Below are 18,947 nucleotides of genomic sequence, written 5' to 3' on the forward strand. Positions count from 1 at the left end.
CACCGGCACGTTCGCCGGCACGGAACATCTTGCGCTCTTCTTGCCTCAGGAAGGAGCCCATTTGGGGAGAGCGGGTGTCGAGCTCAGCATCGTCCTCAACCGACCGCGCGCCGAACCGGCGAGCCTCCTTGCGCTCACCCGCACGCTCGCCGGCACGGAACATCTTGCGCTCTTCTTGCCTCAGGAAGGAGCCCATCTGGGGGGAGCGGGTGTCGAGCTCAGCATCGTCGTCGACCGAGCGAACACCGAGACGGCGTCCCTCCTTGCGTTCGCCAGCACGCTCGCCAGCAAGGAACATCTTGCGCTCCTCGTGCCTGATGAAGGAGTTGCGCTGGGGGGAGCGGACGTCGAGCTCAGCATCATCATCAACCGACCGAGCACCGAACCGGCGAGCCTCCTTGCGCTCACCCGCGCGTTCACCGGCGCGGAACATCTTGCGCTCCTCCTGCCTCAGGAAAGACCCACGCTGGGGGGAACGGGTGTCGAGCTCGGCATCGTCATCGACCGAGCGAACACCGAGACGGCGTCCTTCCTTGCGCTCGCCAGCACGCTCGCCGGCAAGGAACATCTTGCGCTCCTCGTGCCTGATGAAGGAGTTGCGCTGGGGAGACCGGGTGGCTAGTTCAGAGTCGTCATCGATCGAGCGAATTCCCATCCGACGGGCCTCCCTCCGCTCGCCCATGCGTTCGCCCTTGCGGAACTCAGCCCGCTCAATGCGGCGGAGTTGACCCGCACCAATCTGGGGTTCCGGGGTGGGAAGAGCAGCGATACCGGCTGTGAGGGTGGCAAGAACGACGACGGGAGTGATCTGCATGATGATGGTGTTTGGTTGGAGTGGATGTTAGAACGGTGGAGGCAAGTGTAGTGGTAAAGAAAGTCGTGTAAAGTCGTAAGATCCTGACCGGCAGGCGTGAGAGGCAGAGAAGTGGAGGAGTGTAAGTGTAAGTAGGTGACCAGCACCGAACTGAAGTGACTGTTGGGTGAGGACTAGAAAGCGTATATTCTGCTCCTTATATGCAATCCCGGAGAGCCGGCATCGAAACCAACTCTGTCAAGTCACAGGCTCATGACATCCTCTGCCGAAGCCACCATCACAACACTAGTAAGCTAGAATGGAACGTTGCCTTTGTCATCGCTGTTGAACGGCAACAGGGACGTTGACCAGAGTTTGCCATGAAACAACTTCAGTCTTGGCATGTAAACTATGCATAGATTTGACTCTCTCTGTGAGAGACCGGCCAGAACCATCATAGACCAGATTAGAGACGTTTCAGCATAGACATATTGAGTTAAGCCAGTGCATCAGCGCTCAACCCCTATTGTGACTAACTGGGCGCAAGACGCAGCCTCTCGTACAAAAGCGATGCTCGGCCGGCGGCACCATTGTTCCGGTGGGCCAACATCCACACGACATGCTATGCCTCCTCTCATTTGTGCATCGCAATTCCCTCTGTCGCCGTGTTCAAGCAGTGTTCTCAACATTTTGCTTAGATACGAGGCCCACGATTATTCCAAATCACAAACATGCCGGGTCCATTGGGGTCACCATACGCAGTACTTTCTCGGAAAATCCAGCAACAGTCGACCAGAAAGATCATGCCGAATCAGGCTATGTTCGCGCCGAGGTGACTGGAAGAAAAAAGGAACGAAGACCTGCCGAAGAAATCAGTAAAGGAAGGAAACCATCGTCGCACCAAACGTTGATAATCTTTCCACTGTGGTTTCGGAGTGCTGCCATATAGAGATATGATTATTGAAGAACCCGTGCATGTGTCAGGCACGACTGATTGTCACAGAGAAGTTGATATGCCAACATGAACAATCGGATTCCAAGTCTTGGACAAACGTTCTGCCATATTACTGATGTGCGACCCGCGGGTATATAGGTATTCATCGCATGGGAATGGATTCCACGCATCTCATATCTCACGTTCTGTTCCCATCACCTGGTTTATCAGAGGGGCGAATGAATGTTCTTGGAAGTAGTAGCAGAACGAATTGCAAAACAAAGTTTTGCCTGATCAGATCCTTTGGTAACTGATGCGGAATCAGTTTGACACATTTAGGGCCGGCCCTCAGGGACGATGAGCGCTTAATGTCGCATTCCACAACGCGCACCTTCGAATCAACTTGTTGCCCTTATTCACCACAATAACGTTGTGCAAGGGTCGCCGTGAAATACACCGAGTCTCCATGAATCTCACATTAGGAGCAGACTCTCTACCAGCGATTGCCAGAGACGGTCAGGTACAGACGAACTTTGGAGACGTTTCAACAAAGGCATTAGAGTGAAGCCAGCACCACCCATTATTGGCTAAGGCGGGGTCACACCGAAATGACGCCCGGCCTGCGGCACGGTGCTGCCTCGGTGAGCGCAGCGCAGGCCCGGCTTCTGTCCGCCCCTTTAGCATGAACGTAGCGCTTCCATGTTATTTCTTCTCGACGCTTGTTTCGACACGACCCGTAATCCCACTTCAACTCACAAACATGTCCGAGTCCAGTTGGGGCCAAGACTAAATCCATCGAGACCGTACTGGATCAAATTCGGCTAATACGGCTGGCTGCTGCAAGAAATGAAAACCCGAGTAAAATAGCGTAGCCCTATAAACCTCGCCAGGGGTCATTGTTAGGCAACTTCTTGGTGAAAGATGTGTCACACCACACAGGATATGAAAATCATCGATAACCCAGCATTCAGACGATGTATGGTGCTACTAGCAAAGTGCACACATCATTGCCCCGCACGAGTCTTTATCGGTCTACGTTCTCCTCCATACCACCAGCTCTCGGGCCTTCTCTCTCACCTTCTCCTCCCCTTTCTCAGCTAACCATGCCACTTCCCAACCTCTAGCTGCAGCACCATTTGCCAAAGCCGGGTCATCCACCTCCCCTCTCCACACTCCATCCCCGCCCTCCTCCGCTTCCTCGAATAACCCATCCAACTTGGATTCCCGCGCTCGAAGCTGGCGAAGAAACTCCAGTGTTCGGATGGCAGGAGCAGGGGGAAGGAGTAGCGTGAGGGCGAGCAAGCGTTTGGCAAACGCGAGCACTCGCGAAGGTGGGTGGGACGAGGAAGTGCCCGACGTGTGCCAGGAAGGGAGGAAGAGTAGATGCAGGGCGCGGAAGAGGAGGGCGGTTACAGATGGCACAGAGGAAGGAGGTGGAGCGGATTTAGTATTGTGATTGTCGGCAGTCGCCTTGGTGGAAAGCGGGACGGTGTCGACTTCCAGGGGTATTACAAACCCAAGCACGGGAAGCAGAGCATATAACTGGTTGATGAACTCCGCCAGGTCGATGTTAAGTGCCTCTCCTATTTTTCACGCAATATCAGTTTCCCCCAAATCATCCCAAAGAAAGAGAGACGTGCCCTGTCCTGTGAGCAGCTGGAACGCAGTAACAACGCAGAGGAGCTTAGTCCTGCACTTTCGTGCAAGTTCGCTTTCTGCCCCTCCTATGCGCACTTCGCCCTCCTTTTCTTCTGTCACCCCGCCCTCAGTGTCGCCCTCCCCATCCGCATCCCGCGCAATCTTCTTCAGCGTCTCTAACAGATCGCGGAAGAAGTCGATATTGATCAGGTGGGCGAAAGCTGAAACGCCCGCGAGGGCCTCGGGTAGCAGACGATTCTGTGCGGAAGGCGAGGATTTGAGGATTGAGAAGTAGAGAACAAAAAGGAGCTTGAGTGTCTCGGTATGCTGCATAATCTCGTCAGCAACAGTTCATAGGTCAGAAAGATCTGAGAAGCAAGATACAGTCTTATCCCGCTCCTCTACGTCCACTTGTGCCTCCGCCTCCGCCATCTCCTTCTGTATCTCCCTCGTCTCCTGGAGCGCCTTCCTCTGCTTATTACTTAAATACGTCTTGTCCTTCTTTCCTTTCTTCTTCCCCTTATCCCTATCTCTATCCCTGCCCTTCCCCTCCTTCTCTTGCTCTTCCCGCCTGTCCACCGGCCGCCCAAGCTCCGTTTTTAGACGGAGAGAAAGTAGGGTGGAGAGAACGTTAGGACGCACGCGGAATTTGCGCTCCTTGATCATCCGGTTGAGCAGACGTACAAGTTCAAGTGAAGCTTGGCCGGTGACGTCTTCCCGGAAGACACGGACGATGGATTCTCTGCACAATTCCGAGTTCTAAGACCACATCAGTAGGTACAGGTAGGGCCGATTGGATGACGCACCGAGTCCCAGGATCTGCGGCTGATGCGAGCCACAACAACACTCATGATATTCGTGTGGAAGTTGAAGTGGGTGAGATCCGTCAACAGGGTACACAAACACCGGACTGCTGTATCCGACATTTCGTTATTCGCCTTCGCCGCACCCTCCAGTTCCCCGAGGTAGGCCTTATACACTATTACGAGTCCTTGTTCCCACTCTCTTGTGCGTGCAACCATTTGGGACACCTTTTCCGCCTGTTCTTTTTCCGTTAAGCCACGGATGCGGTAAGACGGGACGATGTCTGTGAAGATAGAGAGGAGGGATAGGAGAGCGAGTTTGCGGATCAGGGGGTCGTTCGGTACGGCAGGCGCGTTGACATCTGGGGAGGGCAGTTCGGCGAGTGTGAAGGTCTGTAGCCGGCGGAGGAGACCCAACTATGTGCCAAGAACATAAGTATCTGGAATGAATGAGCCTGTAGAGGACGCACACTGTTTTCTGGATCGGCAACAATGTCCTGACAGATGCTCGCTATCTGCTCCTTCGCTCTCTGTACCCTCTCCGTTCTGGAAGGCAAGGAAAGCACAGCAGCCGGGGCAAGCCTTCCAAACCTAGCCCCAGTAGCGACGTTGTTTGCTCTCCTCTCTTCCTCCTGCCTCTCCTGATCCCCTGCATCAGACTCGATCTCCGTTTCCTCTGGCCAATCCTCCTCCTCCTCTTCAGAATCCGGCAAAGGCATGGGCACGGGTCGTCCCTCTACATCCTTAAGCTTCTTCACCTGGCCATTAGCCAGCTTGATCGGCAGCCTGCCAGGGGCCTTGGGCGCAGAGTCTTCTTCCTCCCATTCCCGTCGCCGTTTACGGGATTTGAGCTCGTACGTGTTCTCGATGTCCGATTCGGAGGGTACATCATCGCGCAGGGCAGACACGTCCTCATCGCCTTCCAGGTCTCCATCCTCATCGTCGGTACTAAGGCCCTCATTCCCATCCACTCCTTCCCAAGGAGACTCATCATCCGTATGTTCGTGTACACTTGGCAGGTCATCTTCCACCTTCGGCCTTGCGGGCTTGTCAAGCTTATGCAGTCGGGCAATCTCTTTCTTACTCCTGTAGTTCACGCAATCAGCTGATTCCTCAATTGCATTAGCAATCAGACACACTTGGAGATACCCTTCTGATCGAGAGTGGTGAGGAAGGTAACATTGTTGGATGTTAGGACGTCCAGTTCTTGTTCAGAGAGGTCTGGCTCGGTGTCGCTCGCTCCTGACGGTCTGGGGAGGGCGAGGGTCGGACGATCGTAAGCGTGTTCTTTCTTCGTACCAGTCTATGTCCTATCATAATCACATCATTATACACGAGGATACCCACACACCCTTTGAGGTTTGACCTTTTGTGGTCGTTGTTTACTCTTTGGAGCCATATTGTGCAAAGCGCCGTTGCATTCCAGTCAATAATTTCAACCTAGGGTCTAACCTAAATTTCTGTACCTCAAATATCCACGTGACCACCATTGTACATTACAACGACGATGTGGTCTACCAACACGTATCTTCCTCCTGCTCGAGGCTTCTCAGATCCCACAAAGCCTGTGCCTAATTTACCCTCTGCGCAAGACTACAAGGATGACGATATTCTCCTCTTTAATCTCCTAGCTAACAAGCCGCCCACGTACGTCGCGTGCTACTGAAAGGCCTGGTGGCGAGCGCTCCTACTGACCATGATGCCCAGGATAGAAGATTTGCGCAAGTACAAAGCTCGCGATTGGGACAAACTCGAGCATCTCGAGTCCTTCGTTCGCATGCGCAAGTCCCAGCACGTGGATGAGCTCTCAGTTGTTCATGCCGCCCGAGCGAAAGCGTTTGCGGAACTCGAACGTCAGCTGTTCCTCGCCACCCCCTCTCGGGACACGTCCGATTCTGAGCTACTCGCCGCAGTAGAAGAGGAGAAAGCGCGCGAGAAAGAGGTCCTAGATCGGAGGTGGCGCAGGATAGAACAGATCGTCAACGAGACCTATTGGCGGGAGGTACTGGAGAAGGAGAAGAAGATCGAGCAGATTATCGCTGATCCGCAACCGAAGAACTACCCTCCTGTGCGCGTACCTCGGAGCTGGGATGAACTGAAGATGTACCCGGAATATATGAAGCTAGATCTTGCGAGGCTGCTGTATCGACATGCGGAGAATAAGCTGTTCAAGGCCCAACTTCGGGACAGTAAGTGGCACAAGGATAAAGAAGTAGCAGATTTCGACACTGCCAGGGATTTGTATAAAAAAGAGGCGAGTGCTGCCATCGTTTTCGTCAAAACTTGAAGAGGGCTGACCGCAGTGTAGAGGGTCTTCAAAGAGTATCTGGAAAGGAACTACAAGGTTATCCGGGATTGGTGACCTATCCGTGGGAGATACTCGGGACCAGCATGATAACCATTCCAAAGGATATACCTCACGATGTATACTACCCATCTAACAGTACAGGCTTGTGACATTTACTAGCCGCGGTTCACCCCGTATGCACCTTCCATTTCTGCGGGGGAACGGCTTGTAACCGCCGAGCTGCGGGACCGATGTAAGCGAGGAAAATGATGACACCCAGCGTCATGCATATCCATGAGACTGCGTGCGATAAGGTCAATCATACGTTTGGAGGGGGGAAAGGACATACCAGTGTAAAACCCATCCCTCTCGGTGATACAGGTTCCTCCAAGCTCCTTACACTGCGCCATCCCATGTTCCGAAACACATTCACTCGCTAGCTTTCTGTCAGCTATGTTCAAAAGCAAACGCGCGCAACGTACCTTGTAAGACGATATTGTCCTCCCCTTGGGGAATGGAGCATGTCGCCACGGAGAAGAGGTCGACGCCTTTGAGTACAAAATAGCGTGGCCACGTCCCGCCTAGGTTAGATATCTGTACATCTTTAGCAAGTTTCACGTATAATGCAGACAACACATACGGTGTTCAGCAGCTGACAACGTCCGTCAATACTAGATCGGCACAGCACATGAAGAAAACTCACCGTCATGTAAGTCCCGCCAATGACAGGGTCCGCAATCTGAGTATGGAACGCCGACACGCCCACAAACTGTATCGTGCCCGCAAAGCTCGAAAGCACGCTCATCAGCACCAAGAACGCGAAGAAGCTCATTGTGAGCGGTGGCTGCGGCCACCAGTAGATGATCCCAACGAAGACGAGACAGAAGCCGAGCCGGACCCAATAGGCGTAAAGCCATGGTCTGAGAGCGTGGGAGCCTACTGACCAGCGGGCGGCGAGCCACCCACCAACTATCTGGCAGGGGAAATCGATCAGCACCGCAATGGCGAGATCTTCTTTTCCTAGACCTTTTTCGACCATCTTCAGTGATGAGATGGCGTCGTTGGCTTGGAAGCCGATTTTTGAGACAAGGTGGACGAGGCAGAGGGATTGGACGTCTGTGACAACATGTGAGCGGCGAGCTAGAGATTTGAAGGAGACATACGCTTCAATTGGCATATCCGCCACATGATCCTGTAGACTTTGCCTAGGCTCAGATCGGCACTGTCCTCATGCGGCGGTTCTTCTTTCTTGAGGAACAACAGCCCAAGAGTGACACAGAAGCAGATTATGCCCCAGAACTGTAGGTATGCGCCCAGGGAAAGCAGGGGTATGTCGGACGGTTCTTTTCGCCAGTACTTGTTTCTATACCGGAGAGATGAGCAACATGGGGGTCGAGAGGGTGAAAAGGACGTACGCGAATTCAACGCTGTTCAGCGCTAGGAATACAGTAAAGGAAAGGAAGTAGCCAGAATTGAGGCCGATGGTTTGGCACGTGGAAGCGTAGGAAAGGTTCTCTTTGGAAAGAAGGGTAAGCGCCCAACCTGCACCCTTGTAAGTGCAGGGTACAAGGTTCATTAGAGAAAATTACCATCAACAGCAATATCCTGCGTGGCGGCGAAGAAAACGAGAGTGGTAAATATGGCGGTGAGCTTAGTCACGTCCGGAACGGGCTACGCATAGGTTGAATACAAACTCGAAATCGGAAGGTGAAGGCACTCACAGCGTCCAGCAGCGCTTGGGCATTCGCTCCCATCCAGATCATGAGACAGCCCATGATAGTCTGAATCGGCACGATCCAGCTTTTTCGTCTCCCCAGTCCGGGGTGGAATACGGAATCGACGATAGGGGACCAGAAGAGCTTGAGCGAGTATGGGTAGGTGCATAGCGTGAACACGCCGATCTCGGAGTACGATAGACGGGCTTTGAGCAGGAATGGGATAGAGCCAAATGCAAGACCGATGGGAATCCCTTGTATTAAGTCTGAATCTGATCAGCTCCGAGCTCGCGTCCAGAACGTAGATGACGCACATAAGATGATGAGCAGCCCAATGGCGTACTTGTCCTCCCTTGTCAGAGGCGCCATCCGCTCCTTCTCATGCTCGTCCATCTCCTTAATAGTATCTAGATCCGTTCTCCCATCCACGCCCTGCTCTGCATGATCAAGCAAATGCATCTGTACACCGTCTCCATCCCCGTACCCGTCGTCCGACCCGCTGGAGAAGGAAGCGCGCTTGCCCGCATGCGCTTGTGCGACCTTTACCGCTGTAGTCTGGAGCGAACCAGGCTGAGTAGTCTCGATCGATACGCTGGCCATGTCGTCCTTCTTTTCGAAGGAGCTTAATTGGGGGTTATCCGGGGATGGTGTGCGTTCTACGTCGGCGTCTGGGTCTTCTTCCTGCTTGATATCAGCCTGTAGAGCGCCGTTCTTCTTGCTCTTACGCCTCTGGCGTGGTCTGCCGTTGTTAACGGGGTTTATAGCAGTTGTATTCGGAGACGATGAGGATGTCATGGACGTGCGAAGAGAACAATGAGAGTAGAGTAATGGGCCATACAGCCAAGTCGCGTGCACTGTGAACTGACACTTGTCGGAGAGGGGGACAGAAACGCCGAAGAATGACTGAAAGCATCCGCCTCCCTAGCCTCGGTCGCCACGTCGCGCAGAGGTGCTGAGTAACCTAATTGTCTGTTTATTTAGAGTGACGAGGGCGTCAGCGGTAAATGGCTGGAATTGAGCAATGGAAAACCTTCTTGACTATTGACAGGCATGAGCAAAGGACGACGTACGAAAGTACGGACACAGAGGATGTACAGCACAGCACAACGACAAGAGGGGCTCAAGGGTGAAGAGGGTAACTAACTCGGAGGAACATAAACACAGAACTGCTTAGACTGCAGTGAGCGTAAAGACAGACGACACAGACACGAGATGTCATGAGGCATACAGGCGAACGAAGAGGAGAGGAGAGGGGAGGATGGGTTCTTTAGGGAAAAACAGATATCAGAGACGGGAGGACGTTGCACTGGAACCCATAAAACCCGGAAAGGAAGTCGACGCGTTTTGAGCAGCGATGGGGAAAACGGGCGAATCGAGGTGAGCTGAGCTGAGAAGAAAAATATACGACAAAAGCGGTAGGGGTCGTGTAGCTGAGACGTGATAGGTTCGATTGAGAGGCCGACGAGGTCAACTGTACAATGGCATGGCAAGAACAATGTGATGCACTGTGTGAGGCGACTTTAGAACACAGCAGACAAATGATTCTAGCGGGACATCTATCTAACCTGATTTACGCGCCCGGCTGCGGGTTTTGTCCATTGGTCGCTCCGGTAGCCGGCTGTTGACCGGGCTGTCCGTAGTAACCTACATCATCTGTCAGCCGGGACATTGATCTGTTCGAAAGAAGATGACTCACCGCCCCAATACTGAGAATAAAAGACGTTAGGATCTGAGCCCCAAGTCGCCTGGCCCACCGCGTTCATGCCCGAGGTGGCACCCGCCGCGCCGTTGCCAACACCGGCATCGGCCGTGGGCGCACCGCCGGGAGGAGCACCACCTGGGTTGCCAGCGCCAGGGGCACCCTGCTGACCAGGTACGTTAGGCATAGTAGGGAAGCCCGGATAACCTGCAAAGTTGTACTGGCTGTAGTTGGGGTTCATGCCGTACATGGCCTGTGGTTCGTCGGATTTGAACGGGTCGAAAGACGAATCACCGGTTGGATCATCCGGGTTATACGCGGAGTCCATTTTGAGGGAGTTTGGAGAAGGGTATGAAACGTAGATGGGTTGCGTGTATAGGGTATCAACGTCCGCCAGCGGTTGCAGGTATGGTTTAGGATGAGGTTGTGGCGAGAAAAAATGCATATGCGTGAGAAAAGGAGGATGAAAGGAATTGGTAAGCAAATCATCTCTCGGCGAGCCATACAAGGCGGGAAAAGGAATGCTGACCATGTTGCCGTACGGGTTTGCGGCGCCGCCGGGAGACGCAGCCACTGCTGCTGGGGAGCCCGTGCCGCCCGATGCGGCCTGTGGGGTCGCGCCTTCTCCAGCATTACGGTCCTTGCCCCAGGATACCTTGATGGGGCGACCGTGAATCATCTGACCTTGAAGAGATACGATAGCGGTAGCGGCGTTCTCGTGCGTGTCAAGCTTGACAAACGCAAAGCCACGGTCAGCCTGCATCCTGATCTCGCTCAAGTAGCCAATGGACTGGAAGAGCGGGATGAGGTCGGCCTGGGTTGCAAAAGGCACGAGGTTGCCGACGTAGACAGTGCTGTTCGTCGCGGGGGACTGGGTGAGGACTTGCTCGTACGAGACAGGGGCTGTCTGGAAGCTGACAGGCTGGGGCATACCCATAGGCCGAGCAGCACCCATCGGGCTCATGGCGGGCATACCGCCCATCGGCATACCCATCGGCATGCCGGTGGGCATCCCACCGCCCATGCCCATACCTCCACCTATGCCGGGCATCCCTCCGTTGCCGGGGGCACCCTGTGTCTTCTGGTTGGCCCAGTTGACACGGATGGCGCGGCTGCCAAGCCATTCACCGTTCATAGTCGCGATCGCCTGCTCCGCGTCGGTCTTATCGCGGAAAGCGAGGAAACCATAACCACGGCTCTTGCCCGAGTTCATGTCCCACATGACACGAGCATCGCTCATAGTCGGGAAGGCAGCAAAGGCCTTAGCAAGGACCTCGTCGTTCACCTCTGGACTAAGGTCTCCGACAAAGACGTGGTAGTGACCCGATGTGTCCTCCTTGTTCTGCTGACCCTGATATGCCCAATTGACGCGAATCTCCGTATCGAAGATTTTGCGCCCATTGAGGGTCTGCAGAGCGGTCTCAGCAGAGCGCATATCCGTGTACTCGACAAAGCCATAGTTGAGACCGCCGTGCTGGTAGTTCCTGTCCGGGATGATCTTGACGTGCTGGACTGGCCCGGCGACGGCGAAGATCTCGGTGAGCATGTACTCCGTAACGCGCGGGGACAAGTTGCCGACGTAAAGATGGGCACGGCGCTGGTGTGTTGGGAAATATCCATAAATAGCGAGGAAAAAGATGGTAAATGTCAGTTTGTGGAATGCGAAAGGGGGAAAGGGCGCACGGGTGCCTGAGCGGGAGAGAGAGCCATTATTTATTTGATAACCACAAGAAGAAGCTGCGTGGAAGAGCGATCCTAGGTGAGTGATGGGATGCCTGGGTGTGTGATGATGTATATGACGCACTGGATATTGGATGACCTGGTGCCCAAGGTGGATGATGGAGAGAAGCGAGAGTGCAAAGACACCACAAAGACAGAGAGAGATGATGATAGGAGAGTGATAGAATGAGGGCGACAGAGATGTAGAAAGAGAAGAGAGGAGAGAGAGAAGAAGAAGAAGAGAGGAGGATGGATGAGAATGATATATCTGTCTGTTGCAGGAGGGGGATGGTGGACGTCGAGGAGAGAGAGAAGAACGATGAGCAAGGGTGGGGAGACGACGCGGACTGCCTCTATACCCCGATGTATGCATGTATGCGCTCTTCAAAACTGAAAGTTTCTCCGTGTGGTATTTTTGATCCCGCTCGCTTCCCACAACCGCTGCACATGGGCTGGCCGCCGCGGACATAATTAGAATTAAAATATATCTTTAACAAACACAGTCAATACTTTCAGACTCATTCGCCCAGGAGGGGGGGTGCTATATTATCATCCAAAGAATTACATCGTTCACTGCTGGCTAGTAGGAACATTCAACAACACTCCCGTACCGTTCCCACCACCCGGGATCCATGTCACATCCCGCTTTTGCGCGAGAGCTTGAACGATCGCCTTGCTTGCCTCGATCTTGCGGAAGGTGACAAACGCCTCGCCCGCCTTGCTCAACGCCTTGGAGATCACGGAGGCCGCTTCCGCTTCGCCCTCCGCTCGGATGACAGCTGCTTGCCTTTCTTGCTCAGCCTTAACGGACTATGAGTAATCTTACGACCTTTACATGAATCCACACCGCACCTTTTCAACAATAAACCTTGCCCTTTCAGCATCTGGTACAGTCAATAAGCAGGCTTATCCAAATAAACGGGGACGTACCCTGCTGGGCAATCTGTTTCTGCTCGACAGCCAGCGTGAACTCCTTCCCGAAGCTATTCCAGTCTGAGCACATCGCCTGTATGGATCTCTGATCACTTACGTCATGTGTGTCTGCAAAAGGAATTAGTGTGAGGAACGTGCAACGGGGATTGCAAGAACGTACAATAGATACATCCTCCAGAAGGATATGGAACTCGCTTGCGCGCTTGAGGAGGTCCTCTCGTATGCGGCTTGACACCACCTCCCGGAGTGTGACTAACCAACATCAGCTCCATCCCAAACAGGAGAAAACGACTCACTCAGCTCTGAGGCGTCGTATGTTGCCACAACGGCTTTGAGCACTTCGTTGACGATACTGGGGAGAACACGCTCGTCGTAGTCCAGCCCGAGGTTCTGGTAGATCTTGGGCAGGTGGTCCACGTCCGGCCGAGAGAGGACACGCAGTGTCAGAGAGACCATTTGAAGATCTACCGGAGGACATCAGCGGACTGAGAGCATACGGAGGAGGGAGAAGAGCGCACCTTTGGATCCGGTGGTAGTGGAGACGTTCCTTGGCTTGATACGGACGTCGTACAGGATCGCGCGCTGCAGCCAAGGAACAAGAAAATGGGTTCCCTCTCCCGTCGCCTATCAACATCATTCTCAACACCTCTCGGAGCATGCAGTAGGAGGACGCACGGTATTCTTCACACCTGAGAAACGGTCGAACATAACTGCTCTGTACCCGCCGGGAACATCATACAAGCTCGCTTGGACCGCTCCGAGGGTAATGATCGCCGGCACTGACAAGGCGAACCGAACGCAATACAACAAGATGACGGGATCAGCATGCGCCATGTCAGTGATTGGAAACAGACGCACCGAGCATCCGGGAAGCGAGGTTTGACAAGACGTTCATTTTTGTTGACCAGACCGAGCAACTCTAGAGAAGAAGGAGCGGCGGGGAAGAGAGCCTGAGAGAGCTGAGCGGTAGACCGGAGAGAGGCGTACGACTAAAGAGGCCGAATATTTGTTTCCGTGAGTCATGTGAATCGTGTCAAGCAACCTCAGTCAGTGTGTTTGTTGGACTACATCAACCAATCAATGCTTTCACTAATATGTTGCTAGAACAGCTGTTGTATCCATTTGTAGATGCATTGGATTGTCAATGTACTAGTATCCGAATGGCATTCACCTGTCCATGTGGCGGGGTAGGATAATTACTCAGCGGACATGGAGCGGATGCCCTATATTAACCCCAAGGCACTACCCAATCCCTCCCCCTTCCCCCCCGGCAATCCCCGCACTCTGCACGTTTCCTTTGAACAATGCTGTTCATCTACGTGAAGCTCCCACTTGCGTTGCGATGTATTTCATGCGCGTCCTGCGGGAACGGATGATAACGCCTTACGGAATCAAAAGGAGGCGACGTCATCCCCGTTGGGCAGCCACGTTCTTCGGTTGGGAGGAACAAGAGAGAGAGGGCTTGTGGGTGGCAGGGCACAGCCAAGAGGCAAGTGTCCAGCGACCAAACTAGAGAGGCGACTGGTCCGGATAATCATCCACCTATCCCTTTTCCCTTTTCCCTTTTCATCCACTCAACCACCATCTTATTCACTTTGTCCCGCCGCTCTCGGGTAATCAACTACCTATTCGCAAGGGTTAAAATACCTCGGGGGTGAACGCTCAATCTCGCTTGAATACACTATCGGAATATCAACGTGCTCTACTCCTGCTCCTCTTTTGTCCTTGTCACTCTACCTCGCTGTCAATCCCATCCTCATCCTTAACCACCACCATCCCAATTCGAACCCGCTCCTCAAACGGCAAAATGCCACACGGACCACCCGCACCACCCATTTTCTACACCTTCCCCACATCGGCGGACATCGCACCCGCCCTCGCCGCATTCATCATCAAAGCCCAGAATGAGGCCGTTGCCAAGCGTGACAGGTTCACAATGGCCGTCTCTGGGGGTTCGCTCGCCAAGCAGCTGCATGGCTTGCTGGGCAACAAGGTCGTGAGATGGGACAAGTGGTGCGTGACCTTAAATAGTGCGAGACCCTGATGCGCTGTTGTTCACTGACGGTCTGTTATCGGCTTCTCCAGGCACGTCTTCTTTGTCGACGAACGCGTAGTTCCTCTTGACAATGAGGATTCGAACTATCACCTAATCCAAACCGAGCTGCTGTCCAAAGTACCCATCCCATCGCAGAATGTGCACCCTATCGACGCCGACCTGCTGGACGACCTTGACGAGCTCTGTGACTCTTACGAGAAGGAGCTTATCACCGAGTTTGCGAATCGTGAAACAGCCCGATTCCCCGTTTTCGACCTGATCCTGCTCGGTATGGGGCCGGACGGGCATACCGCCTCTTTATTCCCTAATCACGAATTGCTCACCGAGTCTGATCGCTGGGTCGCATGGATCGATGACTCCCCGAAGGATCCCCCTGCGCGCATCACTTTTACCTACCCGGTGATCAACCACGCACACAAGTGTGCATTCGTCGCTACCGGCGTGGAGAAACAGGAGATGCTCCACGTCACGCTTGATCAGCCGGAGCAAGGACTCCCGAGCTCCCGCGTTCGCCCTGTCCAGCCGGGCCTGCTCTACTGGTTCGTGGACGACGCCGCAGCTGCGAAGACAGAATATCCTCAGACACCGTTCAAGTTGTAGGCTCATGCTGCCATTTCATTTCAGGTATGTTGCTCACCCGCCGTCACAGGTCTGTCACTGAACATATTGCAGGACGCCCGACTGCCATGTTATGACCCGTTCTGGTTTACCCTCCCGCCCCGTCCTCTCCTCCGCCGTTTCATATGCCCTGTTTGACCGCTGATTTCTCGCCTAACCGATCTCTACTCGTTATAGACGCCGCACCCAGTGTGCTGTGAAGATTTGTATCGACGTAATGAAATGAAGAATACTGCTTTTTGAGATCGATCTTATGCTGCGTGGGACCTCTAGGACCGCTAGGCTTGTTCGCCACCATAGTGGCGCCAACAGTGTAAGCAACAATCATCTTCCCTTTACCTGACAGCAACCCATGTGCCAATTTCCACCACAACAACTTGTCATGACTCGCAACCGACGATTCGGCAAGTGACTAGAAACGCGCTCTGATTAGTCAGGCCTCTCCCGTTCCTGGCGGAGTGAATGAGTAGTTAATCCGGGCCGTAGCTCCGTTCAGGGGGGAAAGGATTTCGCCACTCCTCCACCCGCCACTTTGCTCTCTGTGTTCCCTTCTCCTCCTCCTGCAACTTCTACAACTATTACACCTCTTCTTCATCTCCTGTTCTTCGTCCTAGCTATTTATCGTATCTGGAATATATATATATATATGGGGAAGAATAAAGGCGACGGCTACCCTTCACCTGCTCAACAGGCAGCAATCGCTGCTGCTGCTGCTGCCCCCGCTCACCCGAAGGAAGACGACACAGGCCCCGTCGCGCCCACCCACGCGTGTCTCCGTGCGTTCCCTCTCTTTTCCCCTTCAGACCCAGCTCGCACTCATCTCATGCAAGGAGTGAGAAACTCCCACGACGCGCACGTGATTATGGAGGCGGTGAGGATGGAGTAAGTACCCCCGCGCGAAGGAGCGCCACCCTCTTCGCCACTCTTGAGCGCTAATCTCTCTGTCTTCCCTCCTCTTTCTCCACCAGCCTCCTCCCGCTCGTCAACCGTCGACTCACCCCTGCCCAGCGAAAAGAACTGGGAGCGAACGGATCGGTATACGTTTGGGAACGGGTGGAGGGTCACCCGCATGCCATCAAACGATGGGACGACAGTGTGCGTTGGAGGCCGGGGCTCAACATCAACCCTTTCGAAATATTCGAGGAGAGGGGGGACATGCCCAATCAGGATAGGAAGAACGCTAAGACGTGAGTCTGGCCTGTCGTTGCTGGGGCTGTGCTGATGCAGCGCAGACGACCAGATAGGAACCTTGGACGACCGAAGGGAACATCCTACCTCAGGCCATCGCGTCGCCCTGATGTGCCTATCAAACCCAATGGGATGACACGACAGGTGTACACAGCCGATGTGCAGTCTGCCACCGACCCAGCACCAAGACGCTGGCATCTTGTATGCTACTGGCGCAAGTCCGAGCTCGACATGATCCCCACCATCGAGCAGGATCGCACGCTCGCGCGGGTACGTGTCCCCGCGGGTGTATACCGCTCTGTGACGAAGAACATCCGCAGTTTGAAGAATCCAATCCCGATCCTATCGATTCCGGGAGAGACGGACACGCTCCCTCTTCCACCGCGGGAGATGGCTCTACCCATAAATATCCCCGGTGCTGCGCCTATCATGCTCCCTATCCCGCCGGTGCAGGATTTTATTCATCTCCCAGCCGGAGACCTCGCCAACGTCATGGGCCTCAACGCTGCTGCGGTGCAGATGTATGCGCAAGGTGGACCGCCTCCGCCTCCATTACCGCCCGTGGCGGATACGATGCAGATGATGGACGAAGAGGGGGACGACGAAGAGATGGACGGAGAGGAAGAGGAAGAGGAAGAGGAGGAGAGCGACGATAACCAGGGAGCGTATGGTCCAAGAACAGTGAAAACCGTCAACGCGAGCAAGTCGAGGCACGCGCCTGCTGCCGGGATCCCAGCAGGGGCAGGGAGAGGGGTCAATTTCGCACGAGGAGAAAGCTTCGCAAGAGGAGAACCGCCGCTCGGGATCTCTCCTCCCAAAGGCGCAGGCCCGACACCAGCGCAGATGAAGGCGCTGAATTATCCTGCAGGGAGACACGAGGCATTTTGACTGTTGGGTGCGGTGTATGTTTGTGGCTGCTGAGTGGGCCATTTCCTTGGGTTTGACCGCCTCTTTGTCATAGGTAGAAATAGTCCAATCATATGGGGTGTAATCTTCGCACTGGTCGCGCCTAGTTGGCTTCAGTTGGACTGCGAGCAGTCAGGACTGCCGCCTAGCGCTTGCATATCACAGACTGTGGGCTGTCGAACAGCGAGAATATTTCGACCAACTTCTTGTCCTCCCACAAACAACTCGACGGACGAGTGTTGACGTCGTCGGCCGTGCTGCATCTTACCTTGAACAGATCCTACAGGATGGCAGGGATCCATTCTTCCTTGTATATAGTAGTTGAAAGTTGAACAGCCTCTGGTTTGCGTGGTCGAGGTGCACATTTGGGAGGTGTTGAGCTGTGCGCGTTCTTACAGTATGTATGTCTATCAAGTACTGTGGTCACGTCAATCTGATCCACCTCCCTTCATCCTGACCAAATCAGAAGTCGAGTCAGTCTGATAAGGCATGTGACACCCGAGTCGATATGTAAGGCTCAAGAACAACCGTACTTGGATGAGAGAAGGAACTTCTCTCTCATCTCACGACTTCAACAACTAATGCCTTCGACCAAATACATCTCCCTGTCGCTAAGATGTGAGCTGATCAGTCGAGCTCCTCGAGGCTCCTCGTCCAATGCCCATCCCACTCATAGTCATCCACAGAGCGAGGAATATGCGATCTAATTGGCCAGCGGATCTCCATCCTGGATTCGCCCAAATCACGGACCGGAGTAGTCGGTCCCTTGTCTTCTTCAGCAGATACTTGGGCCACAGGGACAGTGGGCTGGGAATCGGAGGGCCCTTCCTGCTTATCCCCTGTATCTTTTCGCTCTTCCAGTCTCTTCTGCCGGGATAAGCGCTTGGCCTTCTTCTTCTCCTTTTGCTTCGCTTTCAAGCCAGCTGCGCCTTCCTGTCTCGCCGCTTTTTCTGCCTTTTTCTCCTTTTGGTCTTTCTGTCTTTTCTCTTTGGCCCTGGCATCATTGGCCTTGTCTTTCTCAAGCCTCTTCTTCTTCTGCTTGGCCAGTGCTGCCCGGACTTTTGCCCCTCCGGTTCGGGCCTCCAGGTGCCAAGCGCGGAAGAAAGATGTGTTGTTGTTCTTGTTGGGCTTTCCTCGGTCTCGTGTTCGTATCCAGACTCGTCAGGGATAGCATCACGCTGTGGTGGGAAGCTGTAGACGGTGCGATGGGTTGCTTAGAGTTGAATGAGAGTAGAGGAGCAAGAAGAGAAGGGAGCTTCATGACTATTTGGATGGATATGGTGGTCGTGTGAGAACACCCTATTGGTGGTCGCTTACTCAGAGCCAATACATTAGCGCCCGTAATGTGCAAATGACCCATAACAATAATGTATTTCATATCACGACTGCAACTCGTACACGGTAACCATGTCTACGACTCGCACTACATATCATTCTGGATCTAATACTGCGCCCTTTGAACGGATGTCAGATCAATCGAGATCCTCCAGGCTCCTCCTCTTCCAATACCCAGCGTCACCCAGGTCACGAGCTTGATTGCCATTTACTTGGCTGGGTGTGGTGGCGACTCCCCTGGGTCCTTCAGGGGCGCCTCCGGGAGGTCCGGCGGTTACTGTCCGGTCTCCTCCCTTGCGAGCTACGAGCGCGGATGCATCATC

At 53.9% G+C, this 18,947-nt stretch overlaps 9 protein-coding genes across 9 annotated transcripts in view; 3 read left to right on the forward strand and 6 right to left on the reverse strand.

Moving 5' to 3' along the window:
* DACRYDRAFT_24128 (uncharacterized protein) overlaps positions 1-1,294 on the reverse strand; it is a gene marked incomplete at its 3' end in the record, with an annotated part of 2,449 nt that extends 1,155 nt beyond the window's left edge. The window contains exon 1 of the mRNA XM_040773558.1: positions 299-1,294. Within this exon, the coding sequence (XP_040625947.1) occupies positions 417-814 (398 nt within the window). The remainder of the gene's footprint in view (positions 1-298) is intronic.
* Positions 1,295-2,665: 1,371 nt separating this feature from the next.
* Positions 2,666-5,468, reverse strand: DACRYDRAFT_82958 (NOC3p-domain-containing protein). The gene is made up of 6 exons (XM_040776603.1): positions 5,308-5,468; positions 4,639-5,254; positions 4,172-4,585; positions 3,750-4,124; positions 3,368-3,692; positions 2,666-3,310 (listed from the first exon to the last, which is right to left on the reverse strand). The coding sequence occupies exons 2-6, from the start codon at positions 4,885-4,887 to the stop codon at positions 2,760-2,762; spliced, it is 1,914 nt and encodes a 637-aa protein (XP_040625948.1). The 5' UTR covers positions 4,888-5,254; positions 5,308-5,468; the 3' UTR covers positions 2,666-2,759.
* Positions 5,469-5,675: 207 nt separating this feature from the next.
* On the forward strand, positions 5,676-6,603 carry DACRYDRAFT_118335 (uncharacterized protein; the record flags this gene model as incomplete). The annotated part of the gene is made up of 3 exons (XM_040770564.1): positions 5,676-5,815; positions 5,876-6,422; positions 6,477-6,603. The coding sequence occupies 3 exons, from the start codon at positions 5,676-5,678 to the stop codon at positions 6,528-6,530; spliced, it is 741 nt and encodes a 246-aa protein (XP_040625949.1). The 3' UTR covers positions 6,531-6,603.
* Positions 6,604-6,642: 39 nt separating this feature from the next.
* On the reverse strand, positions 6,643-8,539 carry DACRYDRAFT_56867 (uncharacterized protein; the record flags this gene model as incomplete). The annotated part of the gene is made up of 9 exons (XM_040775403.1): positions 6,643-6,755; positions 6,805-6,887; positions 6,934-7,057; positions 7,155-7,571; positions 7,619-7,818; positions 7,871-7,997; positions 8,045-8,126; positions 8,177-8,436; positions 8,485-8,539. 9 exons carry the CDS (start codon positions 8,537-8,539, stop codon positions 6,643-6,645), a joined length of 1,461 nt encoding a protein of 486 aa, XP_040625950.1.
* A 662-nt stretch (positions 8,540-9,201) lies between these two features.
* DACRYDRAFT_24132 (uncharacterized protein) lies at positions 9,202-11,877 on the reverse strand. Its single transcript, XM_040773559.1, has 5 exons — positions 11,674-11,877; positions 11,553-11,606; positions 10,399-11,466; positions 9,867-10,122; positions 9,202-9,814 (listed from the first exon to the last, which is right to left on the reverse strand). The coding sequence occupies exons 2-5, from the start codon at positions 11,577-11,579 to the stop codon at positions 9,741-9,743; spliced, it is 1,425 nt and encodes a 474-aa protein (XP_040625951.1). The 5' UTR covers positions 11,580-11,606; positions 11,674-11,877; the 3' UTR covers positions 9,202-9,740.
* Positions 11,878-12,084: 207 nt separating this feature from the next.
* On the reverse strand, positions 12,085-13,468 carry DACRYDRAFT_24133 (uncharacterized protein). Its single transcript, XM_040773560.1, has 9 exons — positions 13,380-13,468; positions 13,197-13,300; positions 13,040-13,145; positions 12,818-12,985; positions 12,682-12,773; positions 12,619-12,629; positions 12,519-12,571; positions 12,441-12,472; positions 12,085-12,389 (listed from the first exon to the last, which is right to left on the reverse strand). The coding sequence occupies exons 1-9, from the start codon at positions 13,414-13,416 to the stop codon at positions 12,159-12,161; spliced, it is 834 nt and encodes a 277-aa protein (XP_040625952.1). The 5' UTR covers positions 13,417-13,468; the 3' UTR covers positions 12,085-12,158.
* Positions 13,469-14,030: 562 nt separating this feature from the next.
* DACRYDRAFT_24134 (6-phosphogluconolactonase) lies at positions 14,031-15,422 on the forward strand. The gene is made up of 3 exons (XM_040773561.1): positions 14,031-14,534; positions 14,607-15,201; positions 15,250-15,422. Exons 1-2 carry the CDS (start codon positions 14,458-14,460, stop codon positions 15,175-15,177), a joined length of 648 nt encoding a protein of 215 aa, XP_040625953.1. The 5' UTR covers positions 14,031-14,457; the 3' UTR covers positions 15,178-15,201; positions 15,250-15,422.
* Positions 15,423-15,841: 419 nt separating this feature from the next.
* DACRYDRAFT_56459 (uncharacterized protein) lies at positions 15,842-16,683 on the forward strand (the record flags this gene model as incomplete). The annotated part of the gene is made up of 3 exons (XM_040775373.1): positions 15,842-16,077; positions 16,164-16,382; positions 16,428-16,683. Coding segments are annotated over 3 exons (711 nt in total), but the record flags the coding sequence as incomplete, so codon positions are not given.
* A 1,518-nt stretch (positions 16,684-18,201) lies between these two features.
* Positions 18,202-18,664, reverse strand: DACRYDRAFT_24135 (uncharacterized protein). Its single transcript, XM_040773562.1, has one exon. The coding sequence runs from the start codon at positions 18,461-18,463 to the stop codon at positions 18,308-18,310; it is 156 nt and encodes a 51-aa protein (XP_040625955.1). The 5' UTR covers positions 18,464-18,664; the 3' UTR covers positions 18,202-18,307.
* Positions 18,665-18,947: the final 283 nt, after the last annotated feature.

Source organism: Dacryopinax primogenitus (assembly GCF_000292625.1).
Source record: "Dacryopinax primogenitus strain DJM-731 SS1 chromosome Unknown DACRYscaffold_17, whole genome shotgun sequence".
Taxonomy (NCBI): domain Eukaryota; kingdom Fungi; phylum Basidiomycota; class Dacrymycetes; order Dacrymycetales; family Dacrymycetaceae; genus Dacryopinax; species Dacryopinax primogenitus.

Coding starts and splice junctions, on each gene's coding strand:
- DACRYDRAFT_24134 (XM_040773561.1), top strand. CDS start 14,458: ATGGCCGTCTCTGGGGGTTCGCTCGCCAAGCAGCTGCATGGCTTGCTG. Junction 14,535..14,606: donor GTCGTGAGATGGGACAAGTG/GTGCGTGACCTT, acceptor CGGCTTCTCCAG/GCACGTCTTCTTTGTCGACG.
- DACRYDRAFT_24135 (XM_040773562.1), bottom strand. CDS start 18,463: ATGCTATCCCTGACGAGTCTGGATACGAACACGAGACCGAGGAAAGCC.
- DACRYDRAFT_24132 (XM_040773559.1), bottom strand. CDS start 11,579: ATGGCTCTCTCTCCCGCTCAGGCACCC. Junction 11,467..11,552: donor TCTCTCCCGCTCAGGCACCC/GTGCGCCCTTTC, acceptor CCAACACACCAG/CGCCGTGCCCATCTTTACGT. Junction 9,815..9,866: donor TTATTCTCAGTATTGGGGCG/GTGAGTCATCTT, acceptor CAGATGATGTAG/GTTACTACGGACAGCCCGGT.
- DACRYDRAFT_82958 (XM_040776603.1), bottom strand. CDS start 4,887: ATGCCTTTGCCGGATTCTGAAGAGGAGGAGGAGGATTGGCCAGAGGAA. Junction 4,586..4,638: donor TTGCCGATCCAGAAAACAGT/GTGCGTCCTCTA, acceptor CTTGGCACATAG/TTGGGTCTCCTCCGCCGGCT. Junction 4,125..4,171: donor GCCGCAGATCCTGGGACTCG/GTGCGTCATCCA, acceptor ATGTGGTCTTAG/AACTCGGAATTGTGCAGAGA.
- DACRYDRAFT_24133 (XM_040773560.1), bottom strand. CDS start 13,416: ATGAACGTCTTGTCAAACCTCGCTTCCCGGATGCTCG. Junction 13,146..13,196: donor TCTCAGGTGTGAAGAATACC/GTGCGTCCTCCT, acceptor TGATGTTGATAG/GCGACGGGAGAGGGAACCCA. Junction 12,986..13,039: donor CACTACCACCGGATCCAAAG/GTGCGCTCTTCT, acceptor GTCCTCCGGTAG/ATCTTCAAATGGTCTCTCTG.